The sequence below is a fragment of the Electrona antarctica genome (genome assembly GCF_951216825.1).
Source record: "Electrona antarctica genome assembly, chromosome: 9".
Lineage (NCBI taxonomy): Eukaryota > Metazoa > Chordata > Actinopteri > Myctophiformes > Myctophidae > Electrona > Electrona antarctica.
Genome location: NC_136790.1, coordinates 18,598,056 through 18,615,173, shown reverse-complemented (window position 1 = coordinate 18,615,173; position 17,118 = coordinate 18,598,056). Strand labels below are relative to the sequence as shown.

Here is a 17,118-nt window from a genome sequence, read left to right as displayed (position 1 = left end):
CGTTAACAATCGTGAAAAACTGTAAGTGTTAGTAAGTATACTCTCGTGTTGCTGGCATTGAGCTTGAGGCCGATCTCCTGCACTCCACTTCTACTGCTAGTACTAGTTCAGTCAGATAACGCACAAATAGAATGGGGGCGGGGGGGGGGGGGTAAATCTCTCTGTCATAAAGAATGAAGTATTGGTCCATGTGGACATATTGCCGTTCCGTCCATCACTCCTGTGTGCGAGTGGGGCAACCCGTCTAGTCGCGGGGCTGATAAAGGAGCATAAAAACACAAACATTTTTCTGCCTACATTGCCGATTTTCTATCTCTCCAGTTTGACAAATGGCTTGTGCCAGATTCACGCTCTCTGAAAATAACAACGGTTGATAAGGAGAGGGAACGAGGAGGAGAGATAGGGAAAAAAACTAAAGTACTGAGGCAGAGAGAGAGAGTGGGGTGTACGAGGGTGGGCGAGAGAGAGAGAGAGAGAGAGAGAGGAGAGGGACAGTGAGAAAGAGAGCGAGAGAAGAAGGGAGTGAGGGATTCAGATTGAAGGAAAGACAAAGGGAGAGCTGGAAAAAGTAAGACAACTATTTTTCTCAACTCAGAAAATGTTTCTTAAAGGTCGACTTCACCAACCTATCTTCATATTTAATATAGCACCGTTTTTTTCTACTCTGTCTGTGTCTCATATAGGAGGCATGTTCAGAAACCCAGCTTCCAGTGACATGATCGATGGGAAATCCACTCAATCCAGGCTATAAAACTGCAGGCTTTTTATTCCTGAGAAATCTCAAATATATATTTGTAAATATTGTTTTACAAAATATCTGCGTAACGATGATGTCACTGGAAGACAGGTGTGCCCACAGCCCTCCTATGAGACACAGACCAAGTAGATTATTTTTAATCTTTTTGCTATTTTATCATGAACATTAGTGAGGACCAATTATATGAAGCAGTTTCCAGGGGGTCCCGACTCCCCAGTAAAATGTGTCAATACAGCATCACAATCATTTTAACAACTTTATCCATGCGTTAAGCGTTATATGTCGGCTGTTACCGACATATAACAAGGTGAGAGCTAGTCTGAAGACCACATCTTATATGTGAATAACAAAAAGCATCACATGGATGCACCTGGGACGTATCCTCAGTGATGTATCCCAAGGTCATCGGGGTTTCGGGTCTCTCGAACATCATACCCCTCACTCAGGCGACCCAGCCGGGGTGATCAAGTCCCCACTTACGTCCCAGTAGCTACCCTCGATCAGTACCATTAGGGAAAGACCAGGGCCACACAATCCGTTGGAACTACTCCAGTACTACTCTGCCAGGGCTGGGAGGTACGCTTCTGGCGCATGGAAGGACTAGGCTCTATGGGTTGACTCCTGTCCGGGCCCCTCCTACACCCCACCAGGTCCACTCCCGCACAGGTCCACCAGGACCTGTGCGTTGCACCAGAGTCCCAGCACCAGACACTTCATTCAGGAGTGGTGGATTCCTGAGTTCCGCAGACTGCACCTGAGCAGCAAGGTGGTTCTGCAGGCTCCGCTTGCGGCTTGAGTGGCCCTCCTAAAGGCCTCACCGACGGTTTGTTGGGCTTCCTCCTCACGGAGGACACAGGCTGGTAGTGTGGTACGAGGTGTATTTCCGTAGGATTTTATATATATTTTGGGACCACCCATAATAGTACGCCAGACAATTAATGTCCGATTTTTACAATATTATTAAAATGTATTGTTTTATAGGTTTTTAAATATTCTGAGTTGATTTCTTACACTTTGAAAGTAGCCAGAATAATCTTTTCTGACTTTTGGTTGGGGTCTTTCTTCACCCGTGACCCCCCGGACTCATCTCAGTACTGATTACATTCCTCGCTCTGCTCCTGTTCCAGAACAATGTCAAATTACAGTAGATAATAATGTAAGCATTAAAAGTTTTTTGTAGCTGGGCACTGATTACAAAAATGAGTAGTAGCTAATACATGGGGTCTTCCACAGGGGGTCCGGGACTAGTTTTTCCCATATTCTTGCACACATGTATGTGATTTGCAAGTATTTCGAATAGTATTAGAATGTCTTGCGTTTATGATAGTTTATTAGTATTCTACCATTATGGTTGACAGGTGTTACTGCAGGGAATAAAGGTATTGCAACTTCTCACTCTTGAATGTCCTCCCTAATAGTGTTGACACAGTCTCCACCATAGCATTTGCAGAGAGGAGTGCAAGGCAGGTTATTGTTTGAGAAAATTTCAGAGAAGTTGTAGCTGCAATGCATTCACAAGACACCAAGTCAAGTAACAGCAGGAGAATCAGGATCAGTGTCGGGTGACCAAACACATACTGTATGTCTCGCAAAGCACCATTAGCAACAGAGGCCCTTGATGAGGAATCAGGGTATTAGCCTCTTCATGTGTGTGCACCTTCTCAAAATCACGTCCCTTGATGAAGTTATCATATATACCAACCAGCGTGAAAGAGCTGTCCCTTGAGAAATACTCAAGCAGTCCCTGGCCTAACACACATGTCAGCTTCCTCTTGGTTGATGATGCAGATAGGAGTTCCTTGATGGACATGGTGAGCTTCATCTCTGGATGGATTTCGTATTCTACAGATGAAGTTGCTCTCTTCTGTCGAGTCTTATGAACGGTATCTCTGACTTTGCCACCACAAATTCACCTGACTTCAGTGCGTTCCATGTTTCTGGGTCATCCTGTTCAAGAGCGTTCATTTGGGCAAGATAGACTGGCATCAGTCGAGCATATAAGGAGATCACGAGCAAAGAAATACTTGATGAGTTCCTCTAAAGGCCTATTCATAGTCTGGATTTTCGGTGGTGAGGTGACCACCGCTCCGGTGGTGAGCTGACCACCGGAGCTGAAATAACGTTGAGCGGTGGTGAGTAAAAACAGAGAGAAGGCCTGGAGCGGTGGCGGTGGTTTGCTCTTCACCGCGGCTCGTGAGGTCATGTTGTAGTTCGGTGGTCACCTAACCACCGAAAATCCAGACTATGTATGAGCCTTAAGGATGACAAGTAGCCCTCCCAGTCACCTGACCGACAACAGAAAGACGAAGAGAAAAGAGAAAGACAGCAGCAGCCTGGCTGATCTTGGCTGATCTTTATTTAGCAGCAATATTTGCTACACTTGGGTCTGAGGCACCTTACTTTGAAAATAGCTGATCTACAAGCTCAAACTACAACCTTGTAGATCAGCTATTGTTGGCTAAAGTTCTCCTTGGAAAAGGGATGCTATGGTTCAAGTGGTTTAATGTAAAAAAAATTAAAAGTTACTATCCCACAATGATTTGGTGGGCCCCTGTAGTAACTCTGAGGACCCCCTAGGGGTCATGGGCCCCCTGTGGAAGACCCCTGGTATTGGCTACTACTATTTTTTTTATATCAGAGCCCAAATACTTTTATGCTTCATTTATGATCTAATTTGACAATATTCTGGAGCAGGAGCAGAGCGAGGAATGTAATGAGAACTGGGATAGGCCCAGGGGTCAGTCCGGGAGGTCCCAGGTGAGGAAACACCCCTACCAAAAGTCAAAAAAGATTCTTCTGACCACTTTAAAAGTTTAAGAAATCAACTCAGAATGTTTTAAAACATACAAAACAATTCTAATCGGACATTAACTGGCTGGCATACTGTTCTGGGAGGTCCCAAATAGATGCCCCCCCCAGAAACGGGGTGGGGGTCGGGAAAATTTGAACCCCATCATAGTTTGGACTCCAAACCAAGATCTGCAAAAAAAATTAGCACAAAAATCCTACGGGAGCTGTTTTTTTGACGCCTCGTACCACAGGGCGCCCATAACCCATACTGCTCACCCGGTGCCGTCTACATTCCGGCTGTCACCCGTCTCTCCGGTGGCCGGAATGTAGACGGCACCCGGGTGAGCAGTATGGAAACTCTATAGGGATGATTTTGGACATAAGTTTGCAGTGCACAAGAAACTTCCAGGTTAAACTTCAAAAAGAGACATAAACCAAACAAAAAATATATATATTTTTGGGGAGGAGGAGTGGTGTGTGTCTTTAACCCAGAGAGTGTACAAAGCGAACCAAATGGACCCTTACGGGACGGTAACTCTGAGACTGAGAGTGTGCAAGTGCAACCGAATGGACCCTTACGGCACGTGCAAGTGGAACCGAATGGACCCTTACGGGACGTGCAAGTGGAACCGAATGGACCCTTACGGGACGGTAACTCTGAGAGCTTTAAGCGGGTCCATTTGGTTCCACTTGCACACTCTCAGAGTTTGACGAGCACTGCAGGATCTTTACTGTGCAGAGAATGAGTGTTGAGCCAGCCATTGTGAAGCTACATTATGTGCAGCATGGAATGGAAGGTCTGAGCAAAGTGAATCTCTGCAGTAATAGCTTGGATTGCTCCGCTGGCTTCTTCAGAGACAACTATAATGTATATCTTACACGTGCCTGTGCTAATCCACCCTCCACCATACACACGCACGCACATGCACGGACAAGCACACACACACACACACACACGCACGCACGCAGGCATGCGCACACACACATGTTTTTATTACTATACTTACTGAGAAAATCGACATTTTCAGACAGAGATTTTATGAATGGCATCTTTTTAAATCTTTTGTCATTTCCAAACAAGACTAAAGCAGCCCACAATGCATCGAGCTGAGCTATATTTTTCAGCGTGCAACACCAGCATACAACTGTGTATTTAAATGAGGTACAGTATAACTTTAATTTGACCCAGGTCACGCACACACGCACGCACGCACGCACGCAGACACGCAGACACGCAAGCAGACACGCACGCATACACACAGTGAGTATAGATGACTCCCTGATCAGAGATCAATACTTGACCAGTATCAACCCCCCAATCAGCAGAACCTGTGTCTCCAGCAACTGCTGAGTGTGCAGCGAGAAGGAGCTCTGTGTGTGTCACGCAGTTTGTTGCACAGGTTCAGACATACTTTATGCATACGTCCATGTGTGTGTGTGCACGTGTATGCGCAGGCAGGATGTGCGTGCGTGCGTGTGTGCGTGTGTGCGTCAGAGGCGTATCTACAATAAGGCGAGGGCAGGCGTCCGCCTGTCCAAATCCATTTCTGGCCTGGCCAAAATCCATACAATGAGAAAAAAAGAGAACAAAAACAAGACCTGAGAACTATTAATGGACAGCTGATTGGCCGTTGCGGACTGCGGTAGAGCGCAACCCTCAATCACCCATTGGAATGTAAATGCAAGCCTTTCAGCCTTTGTATCCTACTCGTCTGGCAGGTATATCTCTTTGAAAACCTTTAGTGCTACGATTGTGCGCTGGGAGACGACAATTAACACATGATCTTGCCTGCCCAAAACGTAATTCCTGGATACGCCACTGGTGTGCGAGCTTTACATGCACTTGGATATCGTCTCTGTCGGGGGGGGGGGGGGGGGGGGGGGGAACCTCATATGTCCCAAATGTTTCTGCCCGACAGCGGCGGTATGCACGTTCGCATATACTTTATACGTGCATGTGTGAGTGTGCGTGGATGTAATGGGTGCATGCACACCCGTGCGTGCATTGTGAACCACTGAAGTCCCTGGGCGTACATTCAGTAATTGAAAGATCGGTAGAGGAGATACGGCCAGGGCAGGAATTTCACGGCGGCCACGGCGGCCATGGCCGTCGTTGCCCCTCTCTTTGGCCGTGTGCCCCTCGAAAAATTATATGCCCAGACGGCCACAGTGGCCGCGGTGCCCATGTGCCCCGACCGGCGCCCACAGCAGTTCATTTTACCGTTTCCTCTGCGCAATTTTCCAGTCATTACGGTAACCTTCCCCGTGTAGTTGTGTTGCCATTTGCCAAGTGGTTTGATTCTTTTGCGTTACTTTGCCTCCTCCCTCCTCCTCCGCTCCATGCACGCAGTCACGCACTGACAGCTCGCCTCTCACTCACTGACACTCGGCCCGGCTGGCGCGGACCGCGGTGCTTCAGGATTATTATCACACAGAGCCCGTGTGTTAAGACCAACGTGACTCGTCTTCATGGATATAAACTCACAAAACAACACCACGCAACAGCATAGACTGCAGGACTCCTCCACCATTTACCACGCTATCGTCTGCTACGTTAGTTGACAGAGTAAATTGTTTAAACAGCCAACGCTGGCCACGGCTAATATCGCTAGCCAAACGCTAGTAGCCAGAGCACCAGAGCGCGCTCACTGTACACCACGCGTCGCTCGCTTAATAATCATTAATTTCTGTATCAATGCGGACATAACGTGGTAAATGTTCATAAGCACACAATTGTACAAAATGCTTTTTACACTTGACTTATCTCCAGAGTCCTCAGTCCTGCAGCCCCACAATGCCATATGCCAGTCTAGCCTTAAAATCTACATTTACATGTTATTCAATATATTACTTTAGCACAAAATAGCCTATAGGCTTTTCTAAACCAAGCCCTCATTCAAAAGTTAAGTAAGTAAATGTTATTTATAAAGCACCTTTCGAAACAAAGTTAGAAGTTGCTGAACAATTTGCACAGTATAAACAATAGAAGAAAAACAAGGAACATATCACACAGTTGTGACAATAGCAGAACAAAAACAAACAAGGCAGAACAGAAATGAATGTAGGCTGTCTGTCATTGTATTTTCTGTGAATTAACTCACAATTTAATCCAGTGATCCTCAGCCATTTTAATTTCAAGGACCCCCAAATTAAATGTATATGAATTAGCCTAGGGTGACAGGGTCCTAGGCCATTTCATTATGATTTTCATCTCTCTGCACTATTAAAATGTTTACAATATTTTAATTTACAGTAACTACAGTAACAGTAGCTACTTATATTTTGTTATTTAAAGCTGTGATTATTTATTTAAGAAGCACTGTTCTGAACCAATGTTTGCCTTTAAATAAATAAAAATGTAATCATCCTTAACCTTTAAGCTAAAATAATGATGACCGGGGACTTAAAATCATTGTTTTAATTGATGGCCTTCATGCCCTGGCACTTGGCCTTGTGCCCTCAAAAAGTTGACCACACTAAAGGCCAAGTGGCCTTGCCCCTAAAAGGATGAAATTCCAGGCCTGGATACGGCAGACAGCAAAGTTCCCCCAAAGCAACTGAAAGCAATTCCTCCTCTCGGCCTCCAGAAGGGCAATAGAGGACAAACTCCATCATATGTACCTAGGCTGACAATAAATCAACATATGTTTTGATCCGTGTGAGTGCTGTCGGAGTGCTGCCAGGCGAAGCGAATCCAGATAGCGTCGTCATCTCCCGCACGGGACATTTCAACGGCAAAATCTTCAGTGCCGATTTAACTCGGAGAGTGTTATCGAACTCTCTAAGTCTCTCAGTAAGAAAGAGACTTCCGCACGTGCGCGCACACACACACACACACACACACACACACACACAGACACACACACACACACACACACACACACGGACACACACACACACACACACACGGACACACAGGCCCCTTTGGTAGAAACATATTGTTTTAACACAGACAATTGAGAATCACTTTTCAAAACTCAAAGAGTGATACAGTATGAGTAGATTTGACTAATTGGGTAACTTTAGGACAAGATCTAACATTGTATTAGTTAGTCACAGACAGCATTATGGAATAAGGACTGCAGAAAAACAAGCCATATCTCGCCATTCAAGGACTCAGACACAGGATCTGATTTTCTGCAAAGAGAGAGCAGAATAAAGACATAACATGAGAAGGACAAGGGGGGGAAAAACTGAATAGATTCTCTGTATAGCCTTTAAAACTCTGTCAGTCAAGGTTCAGACATTGGAGTTCCAGACATCACATTAATTCACAAGACAGGCAGACGGCAAAACAAAAAGGCAGAAGTAACGGCAGACGCCACTATACTATGTAAGATTATGCATGAAGATATGCAACGTCAATGCAAAGTTTTGACAGCTCCCCTCCCTACCCCACACACACACTTTCTTGACAACTCAGTGTGGGCATTCAATGGTCCAAGATGCTCTAAAACTGGGGGGGAAAGTAATGCTGCCAGCACTCTAGAGAGATAGGTCTATACACTGTACAGAGCTATATGAGAAAGTAATGTGAGGTTATATCATTACTGGAGAGATAGGTTACACCAGGACACTCTGATACGCATCATATCCATCAGACCGGAAGAGCGGTCTGAATCGCACACAATAGAAAGCACAGCCATTATGTCTGTGAAGGAGCCCATAAGCAGGCTTACAAACGACTGAAGGCACAGACTAGAGTATACAATTATGAAAACCTCTTATCTCCATGTTTTCCTTCTTTTTGTCTTCGTAAATAATGTCCTATACTTGATCATACTACATCGGCACACGAAAGCAATCGGCAAGCTCGAAGCGTGGTCCCGAAGCAAAGTGCTTTGAGCTTGTAGATCTGCTACTTTTGCCATTTTTTTATTTGAAGAAATGTAACAGTTTTGTGAGGTTTCGACAATGAAAGAGCCATTACCAGACAACCACCAAGGACAAGGACGTGCACAAGCAGAATTAAAGGTTGGCCTCGTCCGTGGAAATAAAATAAAATAAAAATACTTGTTTGGTTTTTGGAGGCTACAGTCGAAATTTATGACAATAATGTGAGATACAGGCCTATGAAAGCGTGATGTGAAATCATTGAAGAGGCACGATAGACGGAGACAAACATAATTGAGTACCACAGACGAATAACAGTCTAAGTCCACACTATTGATCCATAATATATAAATGATAGATAAGGGTTCAGGACAACGAGGCCTTTTTGTGGAGGGGTCAGTCTGAAATTTGGACTTAGACTGTTTTTCGTCTGTGGTACTGAATTATTTCTCACAGACAGAGTCAAGGTTAGTTGTACAAAGTAGAAACGGTTTGTGGACTTTAGCCAAAAAAAACAATGAAGACTCATAGTCACTTCACGGGCCAAGTTTGGACATATTGTAGTGGCTGAGTGAGTTATTACTCACAAGGAACAGACTGCACGAAAATAAAACCACAAAACATCTAGATTACAGTCTTTGTTACGATTGTTTACACACTAAAATGTAAAATAACACACAGCTTAGTGAAAACTTGTACGCGTGCGTGTGCGTGTGTGTGTGTGGTAGGCTGCGCAACAGTGACACTTGGTGGTGAAAAAACGCTATTTCCGTGCTCGGACCCAACCAGCCAGCCAGCCAGCCACATTGCAGGGCAATGGAGTGGCTGCACCACTCAAAAATAGCTATAAAAGTCAAAGACAAAATCGCAACGCATTACGAAGTGTGTAGATTAGATTGACTATTTAATTCTGTTTTTTAAACTATATCTGAAGTAATAAGGGAAGACTACTTTTTGAAGTAACTTTTGAAGCATCCCATGGCCTGGGAAGTCTGGCAGTGTGCCGTGGGTTCAACTCCCGATCCCGACGCCATTTACTGCATGTCACCCCCATCTCTCTCCCCCATTAACTGTCAGCAATAAAAAGGCGAAAGCCACACAAAAAAAACATACAAAAAGAAAGAAAGAAATAGCATCCCGTGTCTCAGCAAGGACGTCTGAGGAATGTATCACAGAATATAATGCCGGCACATTTACCGTTAATACTAGGGGGTGAAAATAATCTCAGATCACTGCTATATACTTTTGCGAGGAGCTTATATAAATCTCTCCTGCACGCACCTGACTGGCTGCACCACTGCCTGGTAGAGGAACAGTAGGCTACTGTATTGACCTCAACCAAGGTTATTATATAGTTATGAAAATGTCATTCTTTTTTTTGTTTTGTTTCCGATTTCTTTGCAGTTTTGATTCGTTTTTAAAGTGGGTTTTGATAGTTTAGTTTAATTTTTATCTTGTGAAGGTGTAATTTTCATTTAGTTTTTATTTGTTTTAGTGTTAGTTTGTAGACTTTGCACTTTGGTTTAGGTTGTGGTCGTACCTTGTCATGATCTAACTAGTCCATAATAGTGACATGTACAGTATATCGCTCTGCTTCCTTTTTCCTGAACCAGATCACACAGGCCAGTTTAGAACAAATGCCAGGCTTTTCCCATGCGGTTATCTCTGAACGGAAGCTAAGTACAGGTGAAGACAGGCCCACGGTGGCCTTGTGGATAGAGTGTCCGCCCTGAGACCGGGAGGTCTGGGGTTCAACCCCCTGGCCGGGTCATACCTGGGACCCACTGGGCCTCCCTGCTTGGTTGGACTGGGGACATACAGTACTTGTCCCACGTACTTGTCTTGTGTGACATACTAGCGCCATGCACAGTGGGTATAGGGCATTAAGCAACTAGTCGATTTGTTTACTAGTCGACTAGTTTACTAGTCGACTAGTAAATCCACTAGTCGACCTTGTTGGTACTAGTTGACTAGTTTATTTTTTATTTCCCCCCCCTAGTTAAACAACGTCTAGTAAACTAGGCAACTAGTCAACTAGTAAAAATTACTAGAAGTGAATGCCCTAAGTGGGTATATGGTGCGTTCACATCATGGCTTTGTACATCAAGCCGCTTCAGGCAAACAGGAAAACAGGAAACAGGACAAAGGCTTCTGCCCCTATGGGCCACATGGCTCGGGTATTCCACCGGTTCCCGAGGCTACTTACTTACAAGGAAATAAAACAAGAAAGATAAAGGATTTTTGGAACACCAGGCATGAGAAAGCGACAGGTTATAACCTCCAGGGCTGGGCTTTCATTGTGGCAGTAACAGTCCTAGACAGACAGACAGAGAGACAGGCAGTATCTCAAAGCAATGGCGTAGAAAATCTGTTTCAGCGGGAAGTGCAGGCAGATCAGAGGACCAGCCATGAGGGTATACAAAGACAGAACAAATACAGAGAGCATCCATTGGGGAATAGCCTCCTGGGGTGGTATACTATACTATACAGCATTGCGTGTGGCAAGAAGACAGCTGGGAGAGTGTGTGGTTTTGTTGTGTGAGCTTGGATGGTGACACAGAGACGGAGACAGAGATGTTTAAAGTCGTAGTGGTGGTAGTAGTGGAAGTGGGAGCAGCACTGTTGCATCAGGGTGAAAGCACAAGCCAGCAGCCGGAGGGAGAAAAACATCTCTGTAGTCTCAGCAGGTTTTAGTCTCAGCAGGGGGTGGAAAAACCGGGGACGAGATAGAATTACAGAAGGGGAGATTATCTCTGTGTGCGTGACTGTGCGTGCGTGCGTGCCAAGTGTGTGTGTGTATGCAGTACAGTACACAGCAAAATCCCAAGTGGTGTAGTGGTTCTCAAATCTTTTCCATGTCCCCAAAATTCCCATAGAGAAATCTTAAGCCCACACCACACCAAAGAGTCGGTTCGGGACGAGACGGTATTGGCGTGGTTGACCTTAAAACGGTTTTGTCCCAAGTTTGGGCTTTAGATCCAAAAATAAACAACTCAACCCGGCGACTTTACTCATAATGGATATTGTGAAGCATCAACTGACAAAAAGTAAAGATTTTATCCAAAGAGTACGACATATATTTCTATTTTGTTACCAAACACATGACGTTATCAAATGCAACTCAATATCATGATGACACAGAGTAACATACCTTACTAACTATCGATATGACGCAATCCCAGATTTCACTATATGGGGATTTTCAATAGAATAAATCCAGTCATTCTGTGATCCAGGGGTAGCTGGAGTGGCCTCAGGGATTCCATATATCTATTCTATTCTAGTTTTCGTTATTCAGATTGTTTTAGTTTACTATAATAACCTTGCTGCTGCATGGATGCACGGAAAGTACAAAACAAAAGGCCAAATAGGGGGGGAGGGGGAGGGGGGGGGGGGGGAAGAGAAGAAAGAGAAGAAAGAATCTAAAACAATGCGTAACATCAAACACTGACATGAAGCACGAGAGAAACTTTGTGCGCTGAGTGCTCTGCTGTGAGAAATCCCCACTGGAGATAGATAGATATACCGCAGTGGAGAGGAGCTGATGAGAGGCTCTACACCACCGTGGAATATCACTGCTATACCAGATGACACGGAGGAAGGGAATAACATTGCCTTTGTCGGCATGGGTTATGGGTGTGTGTGTGTGTGTGTGTGTGTGTGTGTGTGTGTGTGTGTGTGTGTGTGTGTGTGTGTGTGTGTGTGTGCGTGCGTGCGTGCGTGCGTGCGTGCGTGCGTGCGTGCGTGCGTGCGTGCGTGCGTGCGTGCGTGCGTGCGTGCGTGCGTGCGTGCGTGCGTGCGTGCGTGCGTGCGTGCGTGCGTGCATGCTTGCGTGCGGCTGGGTGTGCGTGCGGCTGGGTGTGGGGGGAGAGAGAGAGAGGCTAGGGAGAAAAAGAAAAATGATAAAGATGAGGGCAAAGAAATGAAGGGCAAGGAACATCAAGCAAAGAGAGGGAGAGAGGGAGATAAAAGTAATTGAGCGAAACGGACAGCGAAAGAAATGACGATGACCCCGAGTGTCTCAGACAGAGAGAGAGAGAGAGAGAGAGAGAGAGAGAGAGAGAGAGAGAGAGAGAGAGAGAGAGAGAGAGAGAGAGATGGATGTGAAAGAAAGAAATCACATCACTGTAACCATCCCTATATAGTACAGTAGGAGGAGAAACAAAGAGTGGGCGAGGGACATGGAGCAAACGATAGAGAGAGAGAGAGAGAGAGAGAGAGAGAGAGACGGAGAGAGAGAGAGAGAGAGAGAGAGAGAGAGAGAGAGAGAGAGAGAGAGAGAGAGAGAGAGAGAGAGAGAGAGAGACGGAGAGAGAGAGAGAGAGAGAGAGAGAGAGAGAGAGAGAGAGAGAGAGAGAGACGGAGAGAGAGAGAGAGAGATGGAGAGAGAGAGAGAGAGACGGAGAGAGAGAGAGAGAGAGAGAGAGAGAGAGAGCCTGTCCAGGCACAGATGTTGGCATTTGTCCACGAGTCAACTCTCCGCCATGGCAGGCAGAGATCTTCAAACAGAAAACGCCTGCGGGGGAAAGAAGAAAAGAGTGCAGAAGAAGATAATTATGGTCTGTAATTAGGTTCAGACAGAGTCAAACCAATTACCACCATGATGAAATGTACTGTATTAATGGGAACCGCGAACGTTGGGAGTTATTAAATGTCTGCGACAGCGGAACTCTGCACAATCACACGGCAGACCTCGGTGTCCACAAACTGCGACTGTCCTTGACAGCCACTGTCAACCTTCTGTCTGTCTGTCTGTCTGTCTGTCTGTATAGACCTATGCGTGTATGAATGCACTGTATGTATTTTATCTTAATTTGTCCACCGTGCAGAGCTGAAAATGCTTCAACGAATTTGAGCCACACGACCCAACAATGCGCAAATTGCACGTCGTGTAATCGTTTGTCTCATGAACATATTATGTCATGTTAAGTACTTGTGTTCATTCACAGTAGAGTAAAGTTCATACAGTACTATCAACATAGGCCTATACAGACTAACTATCATTCTATCCCCAATTGTTTTGTAATTAACCGACCCAAATAACCAGAGAGAGAGAGAGGTATACTTCTCCATTACAGCAGAAAAGAAAGGTATACCACACTGTATAACCACGGACATTGAGCAGGCTCTCAAAAGATTCACGACAGCGACGAATAATAATGTTTGACAGGACAGAGGAGAGGGGATACGCACAGGCCATGATGGGTCTGTTCTACTTCTGTTCCGCTGACCAGCTCCCCCGCAGCTCCAGTCAAATTCCACTTCACACTAGAGAGATCATCAGCCAGCAAACACAATAATGTGTTCTTGTTTGCCGCCCACTATTTGACAGCTAACGTCTACTATGGTCAATGCTCTCGTGTTCTGCACCGGAGACAATTTGTTCAATTTTCGAGAAGAGAGCTTTTTTTTCCACTTTTCAGTCAAATACATGTTTTTTTTGGGTAGTGTTGTTGTCTGCAAAGCACAGCAGCAGCTCAACCTTTCTCCACTGGAGATGTCATTACGGGACTACAACTATTATCTCAGTAATGATGAACTCCATGAACATTTTGTTCCCATTCCTCTCTACCTTGCATTTCTACCTTCCTAATACCAATCCCATTATTCTCTTTGCCCCTCCCTCTCTCTCTCTCTCTCTCTCTCTCTCTCTCTCTCTCTCTCTCCCCACAGGTAATGATCTGTTTCTGGTAGCGGTCCATGAGCTGGGCCACGCCCTGGGCCTGGAGCACTCCAACGATCCCAGTGCCATCATGGCTCCTTTCTACCAGTACATGGAGACCCACAACTTCAAGCTTCCCCTGGACGACCTGCAGGGCATTCAGAAGATCTATGGTAAGACATGCAGGGCATACAGAAGTAGCCTGGCTAATAAGCCAGACTCAAATCACACTGTCGTGTGGTATTTGAGTCTGGAGATGCTGTGTATGGAGCTTGTTTCCCGGGGGGCGGGTTCAAACATTTTCTCTTTGACGCAATAATTGGTCAGAGCTACTGTCAGTCAAAGGTCTCAAGCATTGAACGTCACTGTACCAAAGCCCGCCCATATTGCATACCGTGTCCCGATTGGCCACACCAGTTCTCTGGTGTAGGAAATGGGCGTACAATTGAGCCTCTCCAGACCGTAATCCGCCGGCAGGCAATTCTTTTTTGCCAACGGCTGATTCGGCTTATCTGAATCTGGCTTATTAGCCAGGCTAATACAGAAGATCTATGGTAAGACATGCAGGGCATTCAGAAGATTCTATGGTAAGACCTGCAGGGTATTCAGAAGATCTATGGTAAGACATGCAGGGTATTCAGAAGATCTATGGTAAGACCTGCAGGGTATTCAGAAGATCTATGGTAAGACATGCAGGGCATACAGAAGATCTATGGTAAGACCTGCAGGGTATTCAGAAGATCTATGGTAAGACATGCAGGGCATTCAGAAGATCTATGGTAAGACCTGCAGGGCATACAGAAGATCTATGGTAAGACCTGCAGGGCATACAGAAGATCTATGGTAAGACATGCAGTGTAAACACAAACATTGTGTAAACACAAACATTGTGTAAACACAAACATTGTGTAAAACACAAACATTGAAGACAAAAGTGAGGACACAAATTGTGATTGGCTGGAAATTGGAATGAGTTGATGATGTATGACGAATTGACGATGCATGATGATAAGAGTGCCCCTCACTTTTTATTGATTTCAGACACTTTTATTTGGGCTTTATAGAGTCTTACATACGCCCAAACCGCACCAATGATTCACCACACAACTCCTTGCAACAGGCAACTCCTTGCACCTACTGTACTTGCAGATGGCAGTAGCAAGGAGTTGCATTGGTGTGGTGGACCGTAAAACTGTTATGTAGCAAGGAGTTGCATTGGTGTGGTGGACCGTAAAACTGTTTTGTAGCAAGGAGTTGCATTGGTGTGGTGGACCGTAAAACTGTTTTGTAGCAAGGAGTTGCATTGGTGTGGTGGACCGTAAAACTGTTTTGTAGCAAGGAGTTGCATTGGTGTGGTGGACCGTAAAACTGTTTTGTAGCAAGGAGTTGCATTGGTGTGGTGGACCGTAAAACTGTTTTGTAGCAAGGAGTTGCATTGGTGTGGTGGACCGTAAAACTGTTTTGTAGCAAGGAGTTGCATTGGTGTGGTGGACCGTAAAACTATTTTGTAGCAAGGAGTTGCATTGGTGTGGTGGACCGTAAAACTGTTTTGTAGCAAGGAGTTGCATTGGTGTGGTGGACCGTAAAACTGTTTTGTAGCAACGAGTTGCATTGGTGTGGTGGACCGTAAAACTATTTTGTAGCAAGGAGTTGCATTGGTGTGGTGGACCGTAAAACTGTTTTGTAGCAAGGAGTTGCATTGGTGTGGTGGACCGTAAAACTGTTTTGTAGCAAGGAGTTGCGACTAGTTGTGAGTAGTTGCAAGGAGCTGCAACTGGTGTAGTTTGGGCTTTAATCAATCCACTTCCCAAGTGTTTTGGATTGTGTCTGAACGCTGAATGTGCCTCGTCAGATGTTACTGGACTTGGCTCAGTAACACCTGACGACCGCGCCCCAGTTACAATTTCGGGCGATAATCATGCTAATATACACATAATAGCCTATACTTACATCCCATCTGATTCCATAGAGATATCCTCCCTACATCAGAAAGGATTCGTTATTTCTGTAAGCACATTTTCTTGTTGGGGTTGCTTCATTCAGAAAGGAGAGCATGTAGAGCAGTGGTTCTCTTTATGTCAGGGACCCGGAAATTAATATGTATTTGTCTGCGGACCCTCAACCCGAAAACACCAGATGCCAAGGACCTCCCATACAAGATTGGTGTTGTTAAAATGTCTCCAAAATACTCCACATTTTTCACATTTCACAAAAAGATTTGTTTTGAAATAAAGTGTCAGCATATCCACATGGTATAACAGTATTACATTCAAGACAACATTTCAAATCCACTAAGAGTGTCTGGGTTTGGCTGAGTCAGGCCACTTCACTCTCTCTGAGCAAACACACACAGGCACTTTTCAGCCCAAAAGCTTCAGTCCAAAAAGTGCCATCCCAAGCGATTTCACACTGTACATTACAACCCTGGGTGTTTTATTTAACTCGGAGAGTGTACAAATATAACCAAATGGACCCGTAAGGGTGTATTTGGTTACATTACCCAGTGTTGCTGCCGGGCAGAAACCTCTTAACTTCACGTTCAAACTTTTCTTTCGTTATTTAATGCCCTACATAACCTACAGCATCCCACAAAAGCATCAAAAGTAGAAGAAAAGATGTTCAAAAGTACTCTTAAACTTTAAAGTTTAAAAAAGATAACTCAAAATTGTAGTATACAGTACTTGAGTAATTGTACTTAGTTACTTTCCACCAACTGTACACACCACGACAAAAATAAGTGTTGTTTGGAAAGCAGACCAGAACATTATACATTAACATCAGTACAAATTGAAAACAGCGTACGCATGCAGAGCTCAGCAATAAACCTTCCCTGGAATAAAGAAAGGTTTTCAGAGACGTTGGCAGCCTGCAAGTCTCTGGTCTTTTCTGCTGTGTTTCCACCAGGGACACTTTGTTCCATTTCAAAGGGGAGAAGACGCTTGCATTGTTGGCTACTGTTCAGCGGCATGTGTGCGTGCGTGCGTGCGCGGTCGTGCGTGCTTTCATGCGTGCATGAATGTGTGTGGACTTTTCTGAACAAAGGCTGCTCTATGCTGAAAATAATAGTGTTACCTGT

At 45.0% G+C, this 17,118-nt stretch overlaps 1 protein-coding gene across 1 annotated transcript in view; it reads left to right on the top strand.

Annotated features, from left to right (window-relative positions):
* The window catches only part of mmp24 (matrix metallopeptidase 24), a gene marked incomplete at its 3' end in the record, with an annotated part of 130,622 nt that overhangs the window by 66,496 nt on the left and 47,008 nt on the right, over nucleotides 1-17,118 (top strand). Inside the window, exon 6 of the mRNA XM_079511358.1 lies at nucleotides 14,054-14,215. Within this exon, the coding sequence (XP_079367484.1) occupies nucleotides 14,054-14,215 (162 nt within the window). The remainder of the gene's footprint in view (nucleotides 1-14,053; nucleotides 14,216-17,118) is intronic.